At 40.1% G+C, this 18,286-nt stretch overlaps 1 protein-coding gene across 5 annotated transcripts in view; it reads left to right on the top strand.

Moving 5' to 3' along the window:
• rnf130 (ring finger protein 130) overlaps positions 1–18,286 on the top strand; it is a 76,333-nt gene that overhangs the window by 37,334 nt on the left and 20,713 nt on the right. For 3 of the 5 annotated variants that reach the window (XM_021584091.2, XM_021584090.2, XM_021584094.2), the window contains exon 4: positions 15,279–15,541. In XM_021584091.2, the coding sequence (XP_021439766.1) occupies positions 15,279–15,541 (263 nt within the window). The remainder of the gene's footprint in view (positions 1–15,278; positions 15,542–18,286) is intronic. The other 2 variants (XM_021584093.2, XM_021584092.2) reach the window with 1 other exon arrangement.

Below are 18,286 nucleotides of genomic sequence, written 5' to 3'. Positions count from 1 at the left end.
ATGCCTTAAATATGACAAGCTTCTTTTGTTGGCACTCCAATATGTCCCATAAACATCACAAACGGTCCTTTTGTTTGATTAATTCCATCGATATATTTCCAAAATATCCATTTATTTGGCGCGTTTGATCCAGAAAAACACTGGTTCCAACTTGCGCAACGTGACTATAAAATATCTCAAAAGTTACCTGTAAACTGCCAAAACATTTCAAACTACTTTTGTAATACAACTTTAGGTATTTTTTTGCGTAAATAATCGATTAAAATTGAAGATGGGATGATCTGTGTTCAATACAGGAGGAAAACAAACTGTAGCTAGCTTTCTGGTCACGCGCCTCTATCTAATAGTACACTTGAAGTGACCCTCGTTCAAGATGGCCATACTTCTTCATTACACAAAGGAATAACCTCAACCAATTTCTAAAGACTGTTGACATCCAGTGGAAGCGATAGGAACTGCAAGAAGGTCCCTTTAGAAATCTGGATTCCCAATGAAAACCCATTGAAAAGAGAGTGACCTCAAAAAAACAAAAAGTCTGAATGGTTTGTCCTCTGGGTTTCGTCTGCTAAATAAGTTCTGTTATACTCACAGACATGATTCAAACAGTTTTAGAAACTTCACAGTGTTTTCTATCCAAATCCACAATAATTTGCATATCTTATATTCTGGGGATGAGTAGCAGGCAGTTAAATTTGGGCATGCATTTCATCCGAACGTGAAAATTCTGCCCCGCCACCAAGAAGTTAACCCATCTACCAATAGGTGCCCTTTGCAATGCATTGTAAAATCTCCCAGGTCTTTGTGGTTGAATCTGTGTTTGAAATTCACTGCTCGACTGAGGGACCTTGCAGATAATTATATTCGTGAGGTGCAGAAATGAGGTAGTCATTCAAAAACATGTTGAACAGTATTATTGCACACACAAAAAAATTAGCACATTTCTACTCCTGAACTTTAGGCTTGCCATAACAAAGTGGTTGAATACTTATTCACTCGACATTTCAGCTTTTCATTTGTAATTCATTTGTGTAGGTCAGTGACAAAAAAATCTACATTTTATCCATTTTATATTCAAGCTGTAACACAACAAAATGTGAAAAAAGTCAAGTGGTATGAATACTTTCTGAAGGCACTGTAAACGATTTGCAGGACGGACATCCCAGTTCATAAAGTTCTAAAAGTATCAAAAAAATGCTACTCACAGGTGGCTGCACGCACACCAAATATTAGACAGCCAAGCTCTTGATCCAGGGCGGGATTCTCTGCAGTTACCAAGCAAAGGTTGATTTTGGAAGAAGCTAACCACTTAATGTAAACTCACCCCATTCCGTACAAATGTGCGCAACCGCGACATTCAAACGAGGCTGCAAAGAGAACTAATGGGACTGTAGCGACTGCGTTGACTTCAAAATCTGGGGTGTGAACTACGTTTCTATTCAAGCGTTGATCGACATGGTAATGGCTCTATAGTATTGGAGAAAAGTTGAAAAAAACTGACCCTCCGTTACATGTCATCATGCCGCAACGTAAAGCACTCGTAAAGCAACTATTTCTGTCTTACAATCTCGCTCCACCAGGTGTAGCACTTCTCTCATCGTTTAAAAACAAAAGATGGACAGTGACGGGGTAAAGGGGGGATACCTAGTCATTTTTTGCGTCATCACTGCAAGCGATCATGATTCTCAAAGCCGCTGTTTACTTCTGAAGATCACTTCAGCACCGTCCTAAAAATCTGTTTCAAATTCGACACAAACTTTCAAATAGGTATGTAATGACACATTATATAAACTCTTTATAGTGTTTTATTTACATTTTAGAGGCGATAAGGTGATAAGTTGGACAGATCGAGTGAAAAAAAGCAGTTTTCCCACACATCTCCTCTCCTTCTCACTACCACGCATTAGTTTCGCTTGCCCACCCGCCATTTTTTTAAAGACCCGACGGAGCTCATTGCCTTCTTGAACCATGCAGAAACGCGCAGCGTGGAGGTCTCTGCATGAATTCTGTTGGAAAGGGGAGAAATTGTGCTTTACAATGGTATTGACATTACAGTTGATCTGGAAGTATTACATTATTTGGGCGCTAAAATAAGGTCAATTGTATGGACCGAGGCGATGTACAAAAGTGAGTGAGTTTACGTTAACTAGATAGCTAACTAGCTACTATGGTAGCAAACCAAATGCACAAATGCAGAGCATTTAGCTCATTTTAGACAGTTAACTTAATTGTTATAAGATATCCAACTGACAAACATTTAGTTGTGAATTAGATACAATAACTAAATCACCTGGTGCGTGATGCACAACAGGGAGTGACTCACAATGCTTCGGTCTCTCGTTGTTGTGTGCTTATAAACAAACAACATGTGACTGGGGACTACCAGTAAGTTTCATAATGAAAATTACATGAGCAGGTGAAATGAAGAACGCAATCGGCTTTTGCTCCTAACGTTTTGCACAAGTTGACTGCAGGTATTTACTTAGGTTTCTACAATTATTCAAATCTTTAAAAATCCGGTGGCTATTTCCAAATACCAAATACCTTGAAAAACCATCTGGCGGCTATTTCTAAATACCTCGGTATACCGTATATACGGTATTTTAAATTGATTACATTGAGATTTTGTGTCACTGGCCTACACACAATACCCCATTAAAAAAAAATCTAATGAATTAAAAATGAAAATCTGAAATGTCTTTAGTCAATAAGTATTCAAACCCCTTGTTATGGCAAGCTTAAATAAGTTCAGTAGTAGACCAATTATTAACAAATAACATAAGTTGCATGGACTCACTTTGTGTGCAATAATAGTCTTTAACATGATTTTTGAATGACTACCTCATCTCTGAACCTCACACATACAATTATCTGTAAGGTCCCTGAGCAGTGAATTTAAAACCGATTCAATCACAAAGACCAGGTAGGTTTTCCAATTCCTCGACAAATCAAATTGTATTTGGCACAAGCCCTCATCCAACAATGCAGTTTTAAGAAAAATATTGAATATCCCTTTGAGTATGGTGAAGCTATTAATTACACTTTGGATGATGTATCAATACACCCAGTCACTACAAAGATACAGGCATCCTTCCTAAATTAGTTGCCGGAGAGGAGGGAAACCGCTCAAAGATTTCACCATGAGGCCAATGTTGACTTTAAAACAGCTTTAATGGCTGTGATAGAACTGAGGATGGATCAACAACATTGTAGTTACTCCATAATACGAACATGATGAATAATGGAGTGAAAAGAAGGAAGCCTGTACAGAATAAAATATTCCTTTTTACAATAAGGCACTAAAGTAAAACTGCAGAAAATGTGGCAAAGAAAAACACTTTATGTCCTGCATATTATTAACCTTTATATAAACAGGAGAAACAAGCTGAGACAGTTTATTTTACAGTTGTGTTCTGTGATACAACGATAAAAACAACAAAGCAATTAATAAGAATTTAAAACTAAACAAATTTAAAACATAAAAAAGTACAAGATGGAGATTGAAAATATTAAAATTAATACACATCTATGAGAAAAACACACATTACAAAAAGCAATCACAGTTCATAATAAAAACGTTTATGTAGTGTGCATTTATACTGTCTTACAGGCACCAAAACATCTACCTGGAGTTCTCTCTGCAATTCATTCCATGAGTGTGGAGTATGATACTCAAGTGCCGTTTTGCCTAACTCGGAGTGAATCTGGGGTATCTCTAGCGCTAGCATGTCCCGTGACCGAGTCTGATAAATACTGTTTGACCACTGGATTTTTGAGTTAAGATAATTAGGAAGTTTCTGTGAGACAGCTTTATAAACCAATATACACCAGTGTCTGGTCCTTCTAAATGTCAGGGAGTCCCAGCCAAAGTGTACAAAAAGCAATGATGTGTGCAAAAGTTTGCACCAGTAACAAAGCTCAACGCTGCATGATACACTGCATCCAATTTCTTCAGTACTGATGCTGATCCATGCATATATAAAACATCGCCATAATCAAGCACTGACATAAAAGTGGCCTGTGCAATTTCCTTTCTGTGATGACAGACAAGAATTATTTATAAATTTATAAATTTAATTCTCAATTTCAGCTTCTTTACCAGCTCAGTTATTTTTAAAAGAGATATTATCATCTAACCAAATTCCAAGGTATTTTTAGGTGGGAACACATTCCAAAAGAGAGCCATCATGGATAGCAATGTTCAGCTTTTCCAATTGTATACAATTGGATTGTGAAAATACAGTATACTTAGTTTTACTTGAATTAAGCACCCGCCTAAGATCTACAAGTGCATCTTGAAGCAATTGAAAGTCAGATTGCAGGAATGTAAATGCTTGAGCGAGTGATGGGGCTGTGGCATATAGTACTGTGTTATCAGCATAGATTTGAAAGTTGCATTTTTTTCACTGAGTTGCAGATATCATTTATGTGAATAATAAAGGACCTAAAATCGAACCTTGTGGGACTCCTTTGTGTACAGTGACAACATCTGATTTTACCCCATCTGAAATAATAGCCTGAGATCTATCACTGAGATAATTCTGAAACCACAAACATGTATCTGAGGCCAACCCCAATGAGGTCAGTCTCTTCAGCAGATGAGAATGATCAACTGTATCGAAAGCCTTCGACAGGTCAACAAACAAAGCAACACAGTTCAACTTCTTATCCAAGGCTCTTACAATATCATTTACAACCAGTGTGGTGGCTGTGATAGTACTGTGCCCTGGTCTAAAACCGGACTGAAATTTGTTCAGTATGCAGTTGTCAGACAAGAAATAGCGCAGCTATACATTTACCAATGACTCTTTACATTTTTGCAAGACAAGACAGCCTAGAGATTGGTCGATAATTATCAAGGTGACCAGTATCCCCACCTTTGTGCAGAGTCAGCACATAGGCAGTTTTCCAAATCTTAGGTATGACCCCAGAGGTCAACATGAGGTTAATAATATAAGAGCACCAGAGATAAGTGATGCAGCTCTAGCCAGCAACCCTTGGTCAAGTTTGTCAGCCCCTGTTGCTTTCTTAGTGTCTATGGCTAGCAAGGCATCAATAACTTTCTCCTCTGTGAAGAGGCTTAGTGAGAATCCCTGACCATCAGCATACTCATGCATAATCCCTTCATATGTATCTTTTCATCCGTCATTTGTGGTTGACGTTTTCTCATTAAGATTGCCTGCTGCAATGAAGTGATTGTTGAAGGCATTAGCAATGGCATTCGTATCAGTAATGAGTCCAGTATCCAACCCTATCTGATTTGGGAGTGTGGAGTGCATATTGCTCTTTAATGTTTTTAACTACTTTCCAGAATTTGGCTGGATTCCCATAAGTCATTTAAACATAGTAAATCGATTTTGTTCTTCTAACAAGTCTGATGCACAGGTTTCTCAGCTGCCTAGAAGTCAGCCAGTCAGAACAAGAATACGTGTCTCTAGCCTTAGCCAATTCTACATCTCTTTTACGCATAGCATCAGAAATGTTTCACTCTAACCTTAGTGTATGGAGCATGTTTATCGCAATGGAAATAAAAACATGAGTACACTTTTCTAACGCCAACTCGGCTCCATGTATATTACAAATAGATTCAAGATTACTATGGGAAAGATCCTGTAAGAAAGCGTGTTCACTAAAGTTTCTGCAATTTCTTTTAGTGATAATACAAGGTTTGTCCCTATGAATTCTGACATTCTCTAACACATGCAATGGGGCAGTGATCACGGACACCTAATGGTTATACTCCCATAGCTCTATATTTCTCAGGTGCATTTGTTAGTATATGATCAAGCAATGAGGACTTTGTAGGCACCTTAAGATTTGGCCTTGTTGGCTCAGTGATTAATTGTGTGAGATTTACCTCAGTACAAAAGTCTTTAAAACTGTCTGAGTCCTGTGTTTTCCAATCAAAAGTTCAAATCTCCTCGGAAAATGACTTCAGTTTGTATAAAAGTGGCTAATAATTATGTTAAATGGCTAAGCATATTCTGACTAGCAGAACGTGGGCGATATACTCCCAACAAGTTTAACTTTACAGTTGTTACCCAATGTAAGACTTAGAGCTAAAAATTTCAAATAGATTTGGAATGGAGACAGATTTAATTAGTGAGAGGTAATTTTTTTGCATAGATAGCCACTCCTCCCCATCTACTCATCCTGTCAGCTCTAAAAAAAAAAACATTGTAACCATCCAGTGCAATATCTGCATCATTAGAACACCTTGATAACCAAGTTTCAGATGAAAACAAAGAAATCAGGACTAGCCTGAGAAACAAAAATCTTAATGAAATCAACATTTGACAATATACTACATATATTCAAATGTAAAAAACCAAGTCCCTTACAGTTTTTAACCTTTCTGATCTCCCCATCCCGGATCCGGGTTCGTGAATACAGACTCAAGCTCATTACCATAACGCAACGTTAACTATTCATGAAAATCGCAAATGAAATGAAATAAATATGCCATCTCTCAAGCTTAGCCTTTTGTTAACAACACTGTCATCTCAGATTTTCAAAATATGCTTCTCAACCATTGCAAAACAAGCATTTGTGTAACAGTATTGATGGCTAACGTAGCATTTAGCATTAGCATTCAGCTGGCAACATTTACACAAAAAAACAGAAAAGCATTCAAAAAAATCATTTACCTTTGAAGAACTTCAGATGTTTTCAATGAGGAGACTCTCAGATAGCAAATGTTCAGTTTTTCCTGAAAGATTATTTGTTTAGGACAAATCGCTCCGTTTTCTGCGTCACGTTTAGCTATGAAAAAACCCCTGTATCCAGGATTGTGTAAATCTATCAGCAAGCTCATTAGCATAACACAACGTTAACTATTTATGAAAATCGCAAATGAAATGAAATAAATATGCCATCTCTCAAGCTTAGCCTTTTGTAAACAACACTGTCATCTCAGATTTTCAAAATATGCTTCTCAACCATAGGAAAACAATCATTTGTGTAAAAGTAGCTAGCTAGAGTTAGCATTTCGCGTTAGCATTTAGCGTTAGCATTAGCGTTAGCATCCAGCACCCAACATTAACAAAAACATAAAAGCCTTCAAATAAAATCATTTACCTTTGAAGAACTTCTGATGTTTTCAATGAGGATACTCTCAGTTAGATAGCAGATGCTCAGTTTTTCCAAAAAGATTCCTTGTGTATTAGAAATAGCTCCGTTTTATACATCACATTTGGCTACCAAAAAAAATCCATAAATTCAGTCCTCAAAACGCAAACTTTTTTCCAAATTAACTCCATAATATCGACTGAAAACATGGCAAACGTTTTTTAGAATCAAGCCTCAAGGTGTTTTTCACATATCTCTTCATTGATACATCGTTCTTGGAAACATGCTTTCTCTCCTGAATCCCAGGAGAAAATGACCGCACCTGAAGATTACGCACAAATTTAGACAAAGGACACCGGGCGGACCTCTGGAAAATGTAGTCTCTTATGGCCAATCTTCCAATGATATGCCTACAAATACGTCACAATGCTGCTAAGACCTTGGCGAACGACAGAAAGTGTAGGCTCATTCCTTGCGCAATCACAGCCATATAAGGAGAGAATGGAAAACAGAGCTTCAGAAATTCTGCTAATTCCTGGGTGATGCATCATCTTGGTTTCGCCTGTAGAATGAGTTCTGGGGCACTTACAGACAAAATCTTTGCAGATTCTGAAACTTCAGAGTGTTTTCTTTCCAAAACTGTCAAGAATATGCATAGTCGAGCATCTTTTCGTGACAAAATATCGCGCTTAAAACGGGAACGTTTTTTATCCAAAAATGAAATAGCGCCCCTAGAGCTCTAAGAGGTTAAAAATGTTGATTGTTGATATCGACCGGGGTACTTGAGGTGTTTGCACAAGTATAATCGCCAGTGTGAACCAAGTGAATGGGGAAAAGATTACTAAGTACATTACCCCTACGTTTATGAAAACGTGGTTAAACGGTAGTCTGATACAATACTTGCTATAGCAATACTGGGACTAACCCTATATCGTCTTTATTGTTTATTAAGTACCTTTTCCATGTTGGATGATAGGAGGTGGACGCCATTTTCACCCAGATGAATTCCATCATTGACGAAGTTCCTCTGTTTTTGGAAAAAGCTATCAAAATTGTCAACAAATGACGTGCCCATGTCTTTAGAAAGACGCATTAGCCATAGATGAAAAGACAACACATGACTAAAACTCTGTCCCACAATGGCGATGAGATTGGATGGTTCCTGAGATAATGATTCTTCCCGCAAGGCTTCAAGCTGTTTCCAAGAGCAACAAGAAGTTGTTTCTGAGTCTCTCAGACTTCACTCCCATAATGTCATTCGAACCAACGTGCAACACTACTGTTGTCAGGTCGGGAATCTGCTTCTTGACTACTGGTAAAATTCCAATTAAGTCGGTGAATTTAGCACCTGGAAAATAAAGTGTGCGTGTATCTTAGATTGACACTTGCTTTACCATTGAGCTCCCGATTTTTTTTAAATAGTAGCTAGCCGTTTACCATTATTGTTTTCTTGCGAAGCCTTTTGCACAGCTCCATTTTTATTATTGGTTTTCCAACTCCAACTCGGCCACCACAGATCATGAAGATCAGAGCTCCTGGCGCAAACAGGCAGAAGAAGAATTATCCGGATCAGACGACCTTGGACCTGAAGGAGCTGGAACGTCAGGATCCAAAGCTGTTTGATGTCTGGAGAACACTCATTGCTTTCGTTGCTGTAGAGGGTCAAGATAGTGGTCCTCGCTGGCATCGAATCCCACGCCGTACCGTGATGCAGCCTCTAGCTGCAGCCTCTGTAGAAGAACCAGCACCCTCCCGCGGCAATGGCCAATCCAATGACGATAGTCTGCCCGATGGTGAGACTCCCCTCAGCTTGGTGGTGTTTGCTGCCAATGGAGTGGAGAATGAGAAGGTAGGAGGACGTGGCTTCCCCAATAGCTGGTGCAAATTAGCGATTTGTTTACTCAAAGTAGCAACTTCTTCTCTATAGCCTTCGGCAATTGCTCCATTGGAAATTCAGGTGTTTTTCTTTATCTCGGAACTGGCCGAAATAGACACAGCTCCGGCATCTTATACATCGCTTGTGCAATCCATCGTCCAACATCGTGCGAGTTGGTCAGCACATGTAAAGCGTTATGTTTGAGGCAAATCCAACACAACACATCACTGAGTATCACTCTTAGTATTTTCAAGCATGGTGGTGGCTGTATCATGTTATGGGTATTCTTGTCAGTGTCAAGGGCTAAAGTTTTTGGGGGGGATAAAAAGAAAAGGAATAGAACTAAACACAGGCAAAATCCTAGTGGAAGACTTGGTTCCAACACAAACCTGGAGACAAATTCACCTTTCAGAAGGACAATAACCTAAACACAAGGCCAAATATACACTGGAGTTTCATACTAAGATGACATTGAATGTCCATGAGTGGCCTAGTTACAGTTTTGACTTAAATAAGCTTGAAAATCTATGGCAAGACTTGAAAATGGCTGTTTAGCAATGATTAACAACCAACTTGACCGAGATTGACGAATTTGAAAAATAATAATGTGCAAATATTTCACAATCCTGGTGTGCAGAGCTCTTAGAGACTTGCCCAGAAAGACTCACAGCTGTAGTCATTGCAAAAGGTGATTCTAACATGTATTGACTCAGGGGTGGGAATGTAAAAAAAAACATATTTAAATTAGATATTTCTGTATTTCATTTTCAAGAAATTAGAAAAAATGTCTAAACATGTTTTCACGTTGTCATTATGGGGTAATTATATTGAGATGGGTGAGCAAATGTTTTATTTCATCTATTTTTTTTTATTCAGGCTGTAACACAACAAAATGTGGAATAAATCAAGGGGTGTGAATACTTTCGGAAGGCACTGTACCAGAGATGATGTGTAGAGATGTGGGGCAGAGAGAGACGTCAGCCTCACAGAAGATGGTACACTGACAACAGCAAGTTTTCCTTTGCTGACGAGGATTTATGTGGGCGTGTTAATGTTCATAACCATGCCTCTGATCACTGTGGTGGATGGGGGATGGTGGTGAGACAAAGAGCGGACGAAAATGAGAAAAAGCCTTGCGTTGGTGCTTTTACTGTGAATTGCTTGTAATTGTAATGGGGTGCAAAGGATGTGATTTAGTCACACAATCTCTGAATAGAATTTCCTCATAGTCACAGGTCTAGGAAAAGCTGACCTTTCGCCAATCCTACCCTTGACCATAAGGGGAAAAAATTGAACCAGACCTTGGATCAGTATCTGGAAGCAAGCCATCACGGCAGGGCGAGGTTCAGCCATTAGGCGCCACCCATAAAACAAAGCCAAAGTGTGAGGCACGTAAACATGCCTGGGCACGTGCCTGCCTGGCTCTGTCTGATTTCCTCTGTGGTGAATGCCTGTCTGGAGACTTGACTTAGCTTTGGAGATTTACAGATAACTGCTGAGAGAGAGAGAGAGAGCAAGAGAGAGCTCAACTTGTTTATGCCTGCTCTTGTTGTCCCTGCAGTCTCATTCTAGTTCAGCGTCTTACTGTGTTTTGGGTGGTTATCAGCCCAAAACCTGTAGGGTGTGTGCAGGGCTCAAAACCAAGTTTAGTTTGAAGTCTTGGTTGAATCTTTGCGATGGAAAAATGTATTTAATCAATTTTAGAATAAGGCTGTAACGGAACAAAATGGGGAAAAGGGGAAGGTGTCTGAATACTTTCCCGAATGCACTGTACTTATCTATCAAAAGTAAAGGGAATTGGGAAAAAATATACTTAAGTATCAAAAGTAAAAGTCTAAATAATTTCAAATGTTAGTTTTTTTAAATTTACGGATGGCCAGGGGCACTCTCCAACAGAAATAATTAGCAAATGAAGCATGTGTGTTTTAGTCCGCCAGGTAAGAGAGTCCGCCAGATAAGAGGCAGTAGGGATGACCAGGAATGTTCTCTTGATAAGTGCGTGAATTGGACCATTTTCCTGTCCTGCTAAGCATTCGAAATGTTTTTTTATTATTATTATTTTATTTGTATCTTTTTTTATTTAACTAGGCAAATCAGTTAAGAACAAATTCATTGGATGTCAGAGAAAAATGTATGGAGTAAAAAGTACATTAAATTCTTTAGGAATGTAGTGAAGTAAAAGTAATCAAAAAATATAAATAGTGAAGTACCATACGACTTAAGTACTTTACACCACTGTGTACATGTCCAGACAGTAGTGACCCATCCACTTAGCTAGTTGTGGCTGTGGGGTGGTTACAGCATTTCTTTCACATTACCCATCAATTTAGACAAGTGTGTCTGGTAGGGGTGTGCCGACATGGCCATACTCGTAATCGTGTCTGTTAATAGACAATTGTTAGTTGGATCGGATGATACTCGTGATCGGGGGAAAAATGGTAGTGTTTTAATATGCCGAAATAGATACCTCCCTGCACTTTCTCACTGCAAAAAGTAGCTGCAGAATAGAAGCAGCGCATGTGTGTGTCCTCAATAAGCAGTGGGCAATTTGCTGACACTCAGTGCATTAGCATTTCATATTTTTTCCATTTTTTTAGTACATGGCCTCACATGTGAATCCTTAAAGAGATGGGTGGGGCTAAGACTTGAGGGTTTGAGAGAGGCTGAATAGTTGTAGACAAAAATGAGCTCTCCAGTACTGTAGGTGTACCAAACATTCGAGGCCATTTTCTCAAAAGTGGGGTTACAAGTGCATCAACTTTCAAAGCAGAATTGCTTTCCCACTCTTCCTTAACCGCAGCGTATGATGTACCATTTAGTAGCTCTGAGTCTCTATTTTTATCCAATATAAAAAACACTTTCAGATTTTGCTACATAAGACCGAATCGAGGTGGTCGGTCACATATATCATTCCCCTCTGCGCAAAGTCAATGACACTTAGCAACATTATTTACATTTTAGTCATTTAGCAGACACTCTAATCCAGAGCTATTTACACAAAAAATTAGCACAACAGATTTGTCAACTAGTTATCTCAGGGATCCGAACCAGATACCTAGCGGTTACTAGTCCAATGCTCTTAACCGCTAGGCTACCTTCCACTTAACATTACGTTGCCCTTGTGCCATCATGTATTTACTGTAGGACGACATTTTGGCAACTAAAATCGAATTACTTAGCTATCCTCAGTAGCTGTAGAAAACAAACAATGATTGAATTGTAATAAAAGGAAACTACTTTAGATGTGTTCGGTTTTATGAGTAACTGGTGTGGGGTTCCATCAGAAGACATCACGTGTCCAGAAGTCGTTATGTTTAATCCAAATTAAGTGAAGTTTGAAAGTCCAAGGTCAACCCGAGGTATCGCTCCTTTTTCTGTGTCAGCTTGTTTTTATGTTTTCAGCATTACAGTGGGGGGAAGGGGACTAGTTAATATTACATTTAAAAAAAAAATGTTTTCCACAGGCATAACCACAGATTTTCAGAAACGCACACATTCGTATCTGCTTTCTTGCTATCCATCTCCCAAACTCACATCCACCTTTTGGCATGAGGCACTGGAGTTAATAAGTCAACGTGCATGTCATGGCTGATTTCCCCCCTGGGCTTTGGTACATCACGTGCACTGTGCTGGGTATATGGTACCCTTTCCTAGTCTAGCCCGGCCAGGTCCCTACATGTGTGTTCAGTGCATGGTCTATGGTGAACTAGCATAGCCTAGCCCCATAAAACCAATGATTAATGGGAGCGGCCCATTGTGCAGCGCCATAGTTTTGACTGGCCGTGATTTCTCATTAACCCTGGGCAATAGAGCATATTGTCAAGCCAGCTGCACGTCTTTCGTGATAAGCGGAGCTGGTGCGTGTGTATGTACAGTATTAGGACCGGGGGCAAGGGGGCGTGTCTCAGGTCAAGGTTTCTTTCTCTTTGTTGTTTGTCCTGCTTGCTTTATGGCCGTTAGATAGTGAAGTGAGGGCCAATTTCTATTGAAATTAGGTGCAATTCCTATCTAAAGAGGGTTGTGTTTGGGTCTTTCTGTGCATACGTGTCATCCGTAAGTGTATGCATATTTGTGTGTTTGAGTAGACATAGCTCAACTGCAATAGTCAGCAGTAGACCAACTAGGTTGTCGGTCAGTGGTTTAACAACTTACTGTTAATTTGAACCTTGTTTTGCGGCGGTTGACCACAAGCCAACCACAATGTGGTTGTTCTGTGGACACCCTTCAATTTGGGACCATGGTCACAAAAACGATGTGTGCGCTTCCATGAGGCTGAAGTCAGCCTGTTGTGATTCTGGATGGCCAGATTGCTAGCAAGAATGACACTGCCATGTGGTTTTGGTGCGGTTGAATTAAGTAGTGGTCTGTTGACACAAATTTGAAGTGAAAAAAGATGGTTGTGGTCAGTTGACACATGAGTTTGACGTGAAGAAATCCCTTCCTCCCTCCATCTTCCCGCTGTTTGTCAGGTAGCTCAGTGCAAGGGTGCTCTCAATCACCCCATATCCCGTGGCACCCGTGCTCCCCAAACACACTGAGTCAGTAGCCAGGTGGCGTTTGGCTAAAGGGCACCTTTAAGAGAGGGCTTCCACTGAGGGAGAGCGAGGGAGGGAGGGAAGGATAGGTACAGAGAAAGAGAAGGAGGGAGAGGGAGAGGAAGAGATGGAGAGAGAGGTAGATTTTAGGAGCCAAATGATCGGTGAAGGATAGTCTTGATGATTCTTTCGTCACAATGTTGGTTTAATTCTGGAAGTGCAACAAACAAACAGAATATCTGACAAGGGAAAGAGGATGAAGCCGTTTGGCTTGTTTGTCGTTTTGACATCTTTGAGGAAGGGGGATGTCTGTAAGAAAAACAATACATGTTCTAAAAGGAGGGATGTCTGAAGAAAAAGAAAAAGAGGTTCATGTCACAGTGAGAATGCAGGTAGTCACTGTCTCTAGAAAATAGAGAATGTGTGCCACAGGAGAAAGGTAGAGGCCTCATGTTTTCTCCACTCAAAGTGGATGTTTCCTGCCCAAGACAGAGCCCTCATCAAACTAATTCATCACAGGTGTGTGTGTGTGTGTGTGTGTGTGTGTGTGTGTGACCAGTGTGCCATTCGTCAACACTGAGGCAAGTTAAACTGCGCATATACACACACACGCACACACAGATGTGTAGTAAACAGGCACGTAGATTTAGACAGATTCCCGTACACACACACTGATGTACAGTAGACACACTTACACACACGAGCACACACAGACACACACAGTGCACTTTCAGCTGCCATTAGTGGTAAGGCAAGCTGTGGTAAAGAGCCCAGAGGGACAGAGAGGAGTGGTCTCCAGCAGTAACATGACTCCCCCTGGCCTGTAGCAGTCAGCTGTCTGGACCCTCTTACTACCACCAACTTAACATGGAGATGATTATGATGATCACAGATGGCTCTACCACTGCTTATGTAGTTTAAAATAAACAATGATTATTTTCCACTGGCTAATTTCTCTGCAATGCATTGCGGTCATTGTCCATGAATGAATTCCATTATACCACATCACCTTTGTTGGCATCGTATTTCACATTTCTTCAACATAGGGTATACAAAAATTCAGGAGCCCCTTTTCACATAATGGATATATTATACGTTCTCTTACACGTTTCTCTTGTCTCCACATGTATTCCCTCAGGCCATGGGATATTCGATCCGTCACTACACAGCTCTGGTTGGCTGTGCAGGGGTTCAGAACCCTGTCTTAATAAATGAGGAATGGGTAGATCGGATCTAGGGAGAGTAGATCTGATCCGCTGACACTGTCTATTGGGACTGGCTGGTGATGCCATGCAGATGGGTGGCAGACTCTCTCTATGCCACCCTATTAAAACCCAGCTCCAGGACCTTAACGCCTTGAAATGCTAACGCAGGGAACTGATTAATGATCATGTAGAGGAATGAGAATCTGTTGACTGGCTCTGTGTAATCTTTTCATAGTGGCTAAAGAGAAATTGGTTGGGAACCCTCTAAATCTACTGATTCAGGATCGGAAGGGGCTCTGTTATTGACTTTGCTCTGTGGATCCTGTCAATATGGGTGATGTAAAATTACCTATCCAATAGTAGTATTGTGTTATGGATCTGACATAAAAAAGCTGGCAGATTGAATATAGTGGAGGGAACATGTGCAAACTGTGAATAAGTGTATGCTAACTGACTGCCTCCAAAATCATGGATCGGGACTAACTGGTTATTGCTTTCATTGACTTGACGTGTCACAAGAAAACATGCAAAAACTGATTGGTTTACCACAAAAACCTAGCCACTATGCTATTAACTCCCCTCTACTGTGTTCATCAGGTACGGGTGACACTGTGGCAGTGATGATCACTGAGTCGTACGGCAAGGAGATCCTGGGTCTGCTGGAGAGGAACCTGACGGTGCTGGTGAGTGTGGTGGTGGGCCAGCGTGGCCAGGCCAAGAATATCAACCGCGGCTCCCTGGTCTTCGTCTCCATCTCCTTTATCGTACTCATGATCATCTCCTCTGCCTGGCTCATCTTCTACTTCATCCAGAAGATCCGCTTTACGAACGCACGTGACCGCAGCCAGGTAGGACATAGAGTATGTTTGCTAATGGTTACGCTTTTTTTTTTTAACAATATGGTATTTATTTGGCGTTTATGTACTTAGGGTCAAAGGTGGGCAAGAAGATACATCAAAATGAATCTCGTTACAAAAATATCAATTTATCAATGTACTTTTATAGAGTTGTATTTTGATACAATACAAATACCTACAGGTATTTTGTATTTTCAAAATACATTTCCAAGTACACGCCTTCACTACAACAACATTCTCAGTAACGGTAACAAATAAACACTTAACTTGCTATGACTGTGATATGTGGTTGTTTATCTAAATTAGTTGAATGCACTGCCTGGATAAAAGTGTCTGCTAAATGACCAAAATGTACATGTAAAAATGAACAATTGCAAAGCACAACAGGTATTATTATTATTGGCCTTCTTTCAGGGGTGGAGCTCATTATAATAATACCCAGCATGCTTTGCAAGTGATAATTTTTTCATTTACATTTTGGTCATTTAGCAGACACTTATCGCACAATAGTGCCATCAGACTTCCGATACCAATGCAGGGTGAAAGGGGGGCCACCAAATTATGAACCACTATTAAAAAAAAATGTACAGATAAATACAATTGTACAGGTCTCAAAAGTATCATGTTACAAAATACAGTACATTGGATTGTAGTTCAGGCCATTTGAAATACAAATGACAAAATACTCCACAAAGTATTTGTATTACGTATTTCAAATATATGTAACAGAAAAACTGCACATCTTTTCTTCGCATACAATCCTAACTTGAGATCCACACATCTAGCTCATAGTTACCACACTTGAATGGTTTTATTGCAGTCAGGTACTAATAGAATTAGTTCTCCCATCATATTTTTCTTAAGAATGGAGGCAGACGTCCCCATATTAATACACAGCGCTACAAAAAAATCCAGCTTCTTTTAAAAAATGGAAGTTAACAATTGAGTGCAAACATCTTTAGATAGTGGTGACAAATGTTGTTGAGGCATATGCTCTCAATGTCACTTTGACATACTAGTATTCAGTCGACTGTCTGTGAGGACTCATATCAGGTAAAGGAAGTGGATGGCAGGTGAAGCGCCAGTCACCTTCATGACCTCCAAATGTTGACTGTATGTCTGGCTCGGTTGACCTTCCTCTGCTCTCTCTCTCTTTCTGTCTCCCCCCCTTCTCTCGCTCTCTCTTTGTGAGAGGAAGCAGCCATGAAATGTTTATGTGGTAAATCGTTCATGAATCCTTAATGGAGGGTCGTTGGTGTAAAACTCTGCTTCCTTAGCGTCTGGCATCTTTAAAAATACACACACACCCCTTTTCACTTGGTCTGGTCTAAGACACTACCTTTAGTACCGTAATTGTGCCAGAAATTTAATCCAGGATAGTGGAGGACAGTGGAGGTTAGTGGGTCCTGTCCCAATTATTTTAAATAGCCTAATTTCCTTTTGTCCTTCCCTCTGTGGTATAAACCTTCAATGTCATTTCACAACTGTGGGAAAAGGAGACAAAACAAGGAGCCATTTAAGACTGTTTACAAACAGTGCTGATCTATGTAGCATCTGACAGGGCGAGACTCCTCTCTAGCTAGCTATCTATCGGAAACAACCCCTCACCATCTGTGTTTATGTGTGGTCACTAAATACTGTGGGCCACTAAATACTGTGGGCCACTAAATACTGTGGTCCACTAAATACTGTGGTCACTAAATACTGTGGGCCACTAAATACTGTGGTCACTAAATACTAAGTACTGGGAGTTTAAAGACTGTCTCTCCTCTCTGAGGCGGCAAGAGGTCACCAACTTTTGTTTGTTTTAGTTTAACCCCACAAACTAATTAAACTGCCTAGTCAACTGCTTCTCACACACACACACACACACACACACACACACACACACACACACACCGCAGTGTATTCTTTCACACTAGAGTGCAGTATTTATCAGTGGGGGCTGTGTTAATGAGTGAAGATCCACTTAGGTCAGTGAGATAAGTCCACTACACACACTGAGCCCTAGTAGTAGTTAATAGGATAGACCAGACCTATTAATGCTGCTGATCACTTGGCACAGGGGGAGTGTCACTCACTCTCACACACACTGTCTCGCTCTCGCTCTCACTCTCAATCAATGTCACTGTGTCTACAGTACTGGTGCAAAATCAGCAGCCTGTTTAATCAGTGGAAAGAAACTGAACCCGGGTCTTTCCCTTCTGCAGCAAATGTGCTTTACAAATGTCTGTCTCTCTCCACACTGTGAGTACATAGCTAAAATTAGACCCTGACATCTAAGCTTCGGCATCTGTGCAAGGATTCTAGAAACGTGAAGGGTTCTAGAGGGGTTCTAGAAACGTGAAGAACCATGCCTTAAAGATGAGATGGTGTTCTGTTTCTTTGTACACTGTGACCTCCCAATTAACATTTTCCTGTTATTCCTCTCCAATGTAAAATACTGCAAAATGCTTATGATTCTGGCTCTAGGTCTTTCAACATTGTCCCAATGTACTGAACCTCACTCATTGGCACCTTATTCTGCCCTCGGTTGAAAAGTCCAAAGGTCAATTATTAACGTTATTTTTTACAGTAGAACTTGCCATGTCTTCGGTTGACTGGGCTAGAGCTCAATGTACTGCACTATTTTTGTTCCAATTCTCCAATGGTTCAAAATGTTTAAAGCAAAAAAGGTTCCCAACCATTGAAATGAGTGTGAATGTCATTTTATGTCCTTCAATTAGCTATTTCTAATAGTGCTACACT

This window comes from Oncorhynchus mykiss, chromosome 31, assembly GCF_013265735.2.
Source record: "Oncorhynchus mykiss isolate Arlee chromosome 31, USDA_OmykA_1.1, whole genome shotgun sequence".
Lineage (NCBI taxonomy): Eukaryota > Metazoa > Chordata > Actinopteri > Salmoniformes > Salmonidae > Oncorhynchus > Oncorhynchus mykiss.
Note: the sequence above shows the minus strand (reverse complement) of the source record. Positions and strands in the feature narration are given on the sequence as shown.